This window comes from Anomaloglossus baeobatrachus, chromosome 3 (genome assembly GCF_048569485.1).
Source record: "Anomaloglossus baeobatrachus isolate aAnoBae1 chromosome 3, aAnoBae1.hap1, whole genome shotgun sequence".
Taxonomy (NCBI): Eukaryota; Metazoa; Chordata; class Amphibia; order Anura; family Aromobatidae; genus Anomaloglossus; species Anomaloglossus baeobatrachus.
The window spans coordinates 316,014,093-316,023,337 of NC_134355.1; the positions used below are offsets into that span (position 1 = coordinate 316,014,093).

The 9,245-nt window shown below is 46.7% G+C and overlaps 1 protein-coding gene across 1 annotated transcript in view; it reads right to left on the reverse strand.

Annotated features, from left to right (window-relative positions):
* The window catches only part of RWDD1 (RWD domain containing 1), a 41,077-nt gene extending 32,947 nt beyond the window's left edge, over positions 1-8,130 (reverse strand). The window contains exons 1-2 of the mRNA XM_075338328.1: positions 7,854-8,130; positions 4,942-5,007 (exon numbers count right to left, since the gene is read on the reverse strand). Coding sequence (XP_075194443.1) covers positions 4,942-5,007; positions 7,854-7,926 — 139 coding nt within the window. The 5' untranslated portion in view covers positions 7,927-8,130. The remainder of the gene's footprint in view (positions 1-4,941; positions 5,008-7,853) is intronic.
* Between the last annotated feature and the right edge of the window lie 1,115 nt (positions 8,131-9,245).

The following is a 9,245-nucleotide window of genomic DNA, read 5'->3' on the forward strand; positions in this document are numbered from 1 at the left end:
AAGGTAAATACTCCGCCAGCACACTTGCGCTGGCGGAGTATATGCACCACTCGTAGTAGCGTATAAAAAAGGAGAACAATCGAGTGTATATGCAAATGCACCTATTTTGGTGGTTTAATAGAGTATTTCTACATGTTCACCTCTCCCACGGCTATTGACATTAACCACATTGTATATTCGTATCACAGTATATGCCCCCCTTGATTCAGTGGTAGTTTTTTTAACTTTTTTATTGCTGTCTTGCGTTTGTCCTTTTTTGATAATAAAAATTTCCATTTGCATATACACTCGATTGTTCTCCTTTTTTAAACGTGCGCACATAGCCTAATTCTTGTATGGGAAAAAGTTTGCCGACGCTGCAGCTATAAATACTAAGCCGTATGAAAACTACGTGCTATCAGCACTGTGAAAGAATTCAGCACACTGTGGACATAAATATCCGCTTTACATAATAAATATAAAACTAATGCTATTAATAGGGTTATTTATTACTCATTGGATAGGGGGTTTTACAAATGTAAATTTATTATTGTAATAGGGCAAATGCACTTTAGTCAGGTATTTTATGGGTGAAGATAAAAAGATAGTGATACATTAGAATTGTTGGTGCAGGCGACATGGTGTATAACCAGATCTCATCTGAAATTGAGAATTACAATGGAGAAAGTTATTACTGCAGTCCCCATAACCAAGACATCAGAGCTACACTGCGCACACACAACTACATGTAGTATGCAAATGGACGACAGTCTCTTAAATCAATAGATGTTGTGGCATTGTATTGACCATAAAGTAATTAAGTGTGACAAACAAATAGATATTATATATTAAATCTTTAAAAGGGAATCTGTCAGCCGTTTTTTTGCTGAGTAGTCTGAAGACAGCATGAGATTGCCAATATCTGCGTTTCAGTCCCTATGTGTCATTTATTAACCTGTGTGCGGTTTACGTACTGTGAAGGTTTTATCACTAGGATATTATCATTGCTGAGACTAGCTGCTGTGTGCCAAATCGCTTGATCACAAGCCCTCCTGTGAGAAGCAGCTCACTGTCAAAAAAAGCCCAATATACACAAAGAGCAGGGTGTAGGTGGGGTAGCCATCTGAACTCTGCTTCATGCTGCATCTAAGGCCAGTTTCACATTTGCGTTGTTTTGACGGAAACGGAATCCGTCACTAATGTAGTACAGTCCATTTATTTACAGTGGAAGCGCGACACCGTGTGGACACAAGCGGGTAGTGTATGATGCATGGTGTCACGCTTCCACTGTAAATAAATGAACTTTTACTACATTAGTGACGGATTCCGTTTCCGTCAAAACAACGCAAATGTGAAACCGGCCTAAGAGCTCTGTTTGCCAACTGCTACGTTCAGTAATCTAAGTGATACATTGTTGTAATCAGATTCTCTTTTCCTACATTATGCTGCTCTCAGATGAGACAGCAAAAACCTGCTGACAGATTCCTTTAAACTGTAAAAGATCTTTTCTAGACGCAGACATACTGAATATTATATGTTAGAGGGTCTTTGACAGAAATAGAGCAGAAGTGGAGAGATAAACTGCATACATAACAGTGTCTGGTATGCACATAAAAGGAAGTTCCAGAACCTGTAGAGCTGGTAGAATTCTGATAAAGGGAAACTGCTCACTAAGTGGATGGCAAATTACAGAGCATTACAATGGATAGACGTCTTTGACATATTATATTAGATTTGGTGTGCACGAAAAACCATTATCTTTTGGTGGGGATAAAAGCAGCAAAGCCATGATTTTATGCCCCCTGAGGCATTGTGCACCTTCCTCCATCTCTTGTAGATATAACATGTATTGAAGTAACAATGGTCCCTGAATCCCTCCCCGGGTCCAGCACGGACTCAGCCTGATACTCTGTCTTATTGTCTGCAGCAATGACATGATATCGACAGGCGTAGAGAAGGCATAAGCCAAGGAGCTCACTGACTGGCTGCCGTGATGTCGATTTGATGGACTGGAGCAGCAGCAGAGAGCTGGCACAGATGAGGGCGAGTACCAGCTGGCTTTGGTATTTTTCATGCCTGCCTGGAGAACCCCTTTAAATACAGTTCATTGTTGGTTTATGAGGTCAGCACTTTCAAACTCGCAGCGTCACTGCTGGCTGGAGGTCAAAGAACATGTCCACCGCTGCGAGCTTTTAGGAAATAGAAATAAAGCCGAGAAGTGTTTATGCACGAGTATTATGCCTGGTTTACACGCTTCAATAGATCTTTCAATCCGTCGTCGGGGTCAAGTTGTAAGTGACGCACATCCGGCATCGTTCGTGACGTATTTGCGTGTGACACCTACGTGCGATCAAGATTGAACGCAAATACGGTGATCGCATACACGTCGTTTATTCCTCATACATTGGACGTTTTGTTGTATGAACCTAGTCAATTGAAACGTGTGACATCCCTCATACGATTTTGGTGTCTGATGCTATGTGCGCAGGTGTGCGCTCTGCACCGCAGCTTAAAAAAGGTCCGCTTCAGAGCGCAGCTGAAAAGCTGCGTTCTGAAGCGCCTCACAATGTCTGTCATTCACTAATCTCTGTCAGTCCGTCACTATCTCTGTCCCTCTCTCTCTGTCCATGTCAGTCTATCCCTCTTACCCCCTCTCTCATACTCACCGATCCCCGGCGTGGAGATGCACGGCTTTCTCACTGCTTCGGCGGCTTTTACTATTTTGAAAAAGCCGGCCGCTCATTAAACAATCTCCCTGCTTTCCCCGCCCACAGGCGCCTATGATTGGTTGCAGTGAGACACGCCCCCCACGCTGAGTGACAGGTGTCTCACTGCACCCAATCACAGCAGCCGGTGGGCGTGTCTATACTGTGCAGTGAAATAAATAATTAAATAATTTAAAAAACCGGCGTGCGGTCCCACCAAATTTAATACGAGCCAGATAAAGCCATACGGCTGAAGGCTGGTATTCTCAGGATGTGGAGCTCCACGTTATGGGGAGGCCCCCAGCCTAACAATATCAGCCAGCAGCCGCCCAGAATTGCCGCATACATTAGATGCGACAGTTCTGGGACTGTAAATAAAACACACACACCCGAAAAAATCCTTTATTAGAAATAAAAAACACAAACATATACCCTGGTTCACCACTTTAATAAGCCCAAAAAAGCCCTTCATGTCCGGCGTAATCCAGGATGGTCCAGCGTCGCTTCCAGCTCTGCTGCATGAAGGTGACCGGAGCCGCAGAATACACAGCCGCTCCTGTCAGCTCCACGCAGCTAATGAAGGGAATAGCGCGATCAGCTGAGCTGTCACTGAGGTTACCCGCTGTCACTGGATACAGCGGTGGCCGCGGGTAACCTCAGTGACAGCTCAGCTGATCGCGCGGCTGTCTTCAGTTGCTGCGTGGAGCTGACAGGAGCAGCGGTGTATTCTGCAGCTCCGGTCACCTCCATGCAGCAGTGCTGGAAGAGACGCTGGACCATCCTGGATTACGCCAGACATGGAGGGCTTTTTTGGGCTTATTAAAGTGGTGAACCAGGATATATGTTTGTGTTTTTTATTTCTAATAAAGGATTTTTTTCGGGTGTGTGTGTTTATTTACTGTCACTTACAGATTAATCATGGAAGGTATCTCGGGGAGACGCCTGACATGATTAATCTAGGAGTTATTGGCAGCTATGGGCTGCCAATAACTCCTTATTACCCCGATTGCCAACGCACCAGGGCAAATCGGGAAGAGCCGGGTACAGTCCCAGAACTGTCGCATCTAATGTATGCGGCAATTCTGGGCGGCTGCTGGCTGATATTTTTAGGCTGGGGGGCTCCCCATAACGTGGAGCTCCCCATCCTGAGAATACCAGCCTTCAGCCGTATGGCTTTATCTGGCTGGTTTTAAAATTGGGGGGACCGCACGCCGTTTTTTTTAATTATTTAATTATTGATTTCACTGCACAGTATAGACACGCCCACCGGCTGCTGTGATTGGGTGCAGTGAGACACCTGTCACTCAGCGTGGGGGTGTGTCTCACTGCAACCAATCATAGGCGCCGGTGGGCGGGGAAAGCAGGGAATACGAGATTGTTTAATGAGCGGCCGGCTTTTTCAAAATAGTAAAAGCCGCCGGAGCAGTGTGAATGCCGTGCAGCGCCGGAGATCGGGGATCGTTGAGTATATGAGAGAGTGCTGCTCAATTCAGTTACTCAGGAGTTTAGCGGTCACCGGTGAATCCTTCACGGGTGACCGCTATTCAGGACGCGACACAGACAGAGCCGCAGCATGACAATGAAGTTGGGTGAAGTTAACCCGACTTCATTCTGATTGTGCGGCTCTGTCTGTGTCTGCTGTCATCGGCCATTCAGCTCTGCTACATGGCTGTCTGTGTCTGCTGTCAGTGGCCATGTAGCAGAGCTGAATGGCAGATGACATAGTAAAAACGCATCCCTACACATTACACACGCTTGGCAAGTCAATAAACAAAAAAAAAAAAAGGGTGCCCAATGCATACGTCACGGAACACATGATCTAAAGGATCGCACACAAAATTGATCAATTTAACATAGACTACTAACGCACGTGTGACAGCAAATGAACGACCTACGTGCGATCTCATTAAATCGCATATGCGACCTGGGCGTGTCACATCGCATACGAGATCGCACACCTAATTGTAAGGAGTAAAGCTGGCTTTAGTGTGTAGATAGGTTATTGGAACACTATGTTTTCCATTTGAATCCATGAAAAATAAAAATGCTGAAAACTCCAAAGTTTGATGTAACATACGACTCCCCTTTACTTTACACTGCAGGGTACACACGAGTGTACGCCTCTATACAGAGATTTTACACGCCTCATCATATCTCAGCAATAATAGTAATAATAATAAAAAAAATAATCTGAACTACACCCCTTCCTCCACAACAGCACAGTGCACACACATAATACCGCTATCCATGCACATACTTTCTTCTTCTTCTCCTGCTTCTGACGACACAGTGATGGAGAAACTTTCCGGGGTTGTAGAGAACACTGCAAGAGAAGAAATGACATGTTTAAGATAATGCACAGGTTCATTGCATGGTAGCGGTGTATAGGGCTTACCAAAGCCATAACAAGTCTAACATTTGTCAGACATAAAGATAGTGAAAAATGCTCCAATTTGGCAGAGAACCAGAATTTCCATTCTCCTTTTTCCCCCACACTTGGAAGCGAATCAAAGACTTTTTTTCATCATTTTAAAAGAAATGTCAAAAACGGCACATAGTTTTCACACACCGATGCAATGTCATCAGAAATATAGTCACATTATTAACATTTACTAAGAGGTGAACCAATGTGATGGCAAATTCACAGCCAGGGTATGTGATAAGCCTGGTGCACTATTAAAGGGACTGTCCGCACAGAGTGACTGTTCAAACCAAGTCCAGGCCCTTATGTATCATGGCACGGACAATCATTTACATACACCTCCCCCTGCTGGTTTTCCCTCTATATCCACCCTTCTCTGGCTCTATGAAGCCAGAGATGTCAATCAAATAAAAAGGCAGGGTGGAGGAAGAGGGAGAACAAGTTGGTGGGAAGGTGCACTTAAAGGGAATCTATCACCAGGTTTTTGACACCTAATCTGAAAGCAGAATAACGTAGGGGCAGAGACCCTGATTCCAGTGATGTGTAACTTACTGGGCTGCTTAGTGTAGTTTTCATACAATCACCGATTAATCAGCAGTAGATTATCATTAGAGGACTACTTGGCCTGCTGACAGATAGTCCAACATTCTCATTCGCTTTGTATAACTGCTAGATCTGCAGCAGAGAGAACAGTGATTGTATCAAAATGACAGTAAACAGCTCCGTAAGTGACACATCGCTGGAATCAGGGTCTCTGTCTCTACATTATGCTGCTCTCAGATGGAGGAGCAAAAACCTGGTGACGGATTCCCTTTAATGTTTGGCCACGCCATGATGCACGAGCGCCTGAACTTGGTTTAATGACTTATGACAGACTATGTCCATCATAAGTTGCCTCCCTGGCTTTGATGCGGGCTCACATGCCGAGACTGCATCCCTTCCAACAGATGATGGCTGGGACTCTGGTAACAGCCATAGATGGAGAGAAGCTTCGCCTTAAGCTGTTAACCTGTTAAATGCTGCGGTTAACCTGCACTTGGAATTATTCCCCACTTTCTATAGTAGTACATCACCTAATAAAACAAATAGTGTGTTAAACAGCCAGAATCTGTCTATATCACATGACCGGAGCTGCTGTTTAACCATGTAAATGCCGCTGTCAATCTCTTACAGTGGCATTTGAAAGAGTAACTAAACTTTTTTTTTCTTAATATTTGAGTGCCCTTTTAATTGCAAGCAGATCGGTTGGGGTAGAAAGACCCAAGTAATCTTTGTAATCAAAAGCCCAGAGATGTGCAGCTCTGGCCACAGGAGCGGATATGATGGATAGTTATTATTGGTATCAATTTGGGGAGTCCTCAGAACTTCACTGGGAGCAAAATAATATTACAGGGCTCAGAAACTGGAGACACAAAGGGGAAAAAATATGGAAAAGCGAAGAGACTTCTATAACGCTAAAATATAAAAAAAAGTTTACACACGTGCAGTATGACGGTAATCGTGCCGACCTGGAGGGTCACATTACCACGTCATGCACCGAGAAATAATGCTGGGATTCAGACATTCAGGTTTACACACTTTTCAGTCCATTATAGAATACAACAAATTAAGCCATTCACATCTACCGTAGCACTAATCCCGGGGGGAAAAGGTTAAGGCTCTGGGAATAGGGGAAGGAAAAAACGAAGGTGCAGAAATGATTGGCTCCATAATGTGTCGGGTCATACAGGGCAATTGCCCTCTAGGCATGTACCAGCCTACATCACGGTTAGAACAAGTCAGATTTCAGATTTAGTACTCGCCAACTGCCAGGCTACACCCACCTAATGCCAGGCTATGCCCCTGCCCCAACATGCTGTTCCCACTGCCCCTCATTACCAGGCTGTGCCCCTGCCCTGTGCCAACAGGTTGTGCCCCATGCCCCTCATTGCCAGGCTGTGCCCCCCCCCCCATGACAGGTTGTGCCCCTGCCCTGTCCCAATAGGCTGTTCCCCCTGCCTTTCAATGCCAGGCTGTGCCACTGCCCTATTCCAACAAGCTGTTGCCCCATGCAAATAAATGCCAGGCTGTCCTTCCTGCCCCTCAATGCCATGCTGTGCCCCTGCCCCCACAAGGTGTCTTTCGTGACCCTCAATGCCAGGCTGTGCCCCTGCAGGCTGTCCTTCCTTCCCCTCAATGCCAGGATGCACCCCTGCCCCTACAGGCTGTCCTTCCTGCCCCTCAATGCCAGGCTGCACCCCTGCCCCTACAGGCTGTCCTTCCTCCCCCTCAATGCCAGGCTGTGCCCCTGCAGGCTGTCCTTCCTTCCCCTCAATGCCAGGATGCACCCCTGCCCCTACAGGCTGTCCTTCCTGCCCCTCAATGCCAGGCTGCACCCCTGCCCCTACAGGCTGTCCTTCCTCCCCCTCAATGCCAGGCTGTGCCCCTGCAGGCTGTCCTTCCTTCCCCTCAATGCCAGGATGCACCCCTGCCCCTACAGGCTGTCCTTCCTGCCCCTCAATGCCAGGCTGTGCCCCTGCAGGCTGTCCTTCCTGCCCCTACAGGCTGTCCTTCCTGCCCCTCAATGCCAGGCTGCACCCCTGCCCCTACAGGCTGTCCTTCCTGCCCCTGAATGCCAGGCTGTGCCCCTGCAGGCTATCCCCCCTGCCCCTCAATGCCCTGTAGTGCACATTTCCCCCTGCACCAGTCAGTGTTCCTGCCACTCTATGCACCGCAGTGCTTCTTCCCTGCAGCACCTCGCCGCTCACCGGTGAAAGAGTCAGCATAAATGGACTCTAGAGCCTCCAGCTCATTGCGCTGCTCCTCGGTGTAGTCCGTCATGGTTAATGGTCCATGGAAGCGGCCAGCAGCGGCAGGCGGACAGTTATGGAAGTGTGTGGCGTTCCGGGCTCTCCGCCGGAGTCTGGCTGCCGCTGAGGATTAGCCGGCCACGCTCAGGAAAGGATCGAGAACTCTGCCATCGATTGCTCCTGCCTTCAGAGCCGCCCGATTCACCCTTCAGCTGCTGGTTCCGTGTGAGGGGAGAGCTCGAGACCCAGGCAATTACACGTCCTGTTATACCGACTAATGTATTCGGTTCTTATGCAGACTGTACCATTACTCTACGGGTGAGCAGGGGTTGCATATTTAGTCATAGGCATGTTGGATTGATCCTTTAGGTGATTGATTGGTTGAGACTTAACTGTCGCGACCCGTGACGTAGAAATCATGCGCTGCCTCAGAAGTGACTCTCCGTGCAGTCCTGTGCAATGTTCTTCGGGTTTGCCGTCCTACAGACATATATTATAACTTGTGCTGTGTAATGGACAAAGGCCTGTCCCGGGTCTCTAGTCCATACAAATACGGTAGAATACAAGGACTACAGAACCTGCCAGTGCCCCCTAGTGGTTAGTGCATACTCTGCATTGTACAACTGTCCTGTGTCAGTGACCTAGTCACGTGATGTCAGCACCTGCAATACATTGTTTATCATGAGCCCATAGCGGTATTTAGGCTCGGTTCCACTTGTGTTTTGTAGTGATGGGTAAAATGCAATTTTTTGGTGAGCCGGCTCTTTTGGCTCCGAAAACGGCTCTTCATTTCCTGTTACCTTTGGCTTTAAATTTGAAGCCCAATTCTGGTATGTTTTAACCCATGATTGTATACCTTTTAGTAAAAATCTACACATGTGCCAATTTATGACATAAAACAGATTAGTTTCCAGAATAACCAGATTTTGTATTATTTGCTGTAAAAACTTTAACAAACACAATGTTTGATAAAAAAAAAGTGCAGAAATCAAACAAGTGCAATTCAATTAGCTCAACACTACTGGCAATTGTATGCAAAATCGGATGTGATGTGAGAGGCTGCACTGCCTTGTATAGGACTAGTTCTGTGCATGAAGTTGGTCCCTGAGATTGGCACTGCTATCATGTAACAGGGGCTGCTGGGATTCACCAGAAACAACAGAACCACTCCAAGTTGCACTAGCTAATGGTGCATATACACAGTCGATGCAGCACCCGAGCCTGCGATCCAGTGATGCTCAATCCAGCATCGCGGATCATTTGTTCTCTTCCATTCAAGTGAATGGGAGAGAACAAGGGACGCACATTTACATCCGCTGTTTCTCCCTCGCTCAGCGAGGATTTACAAAC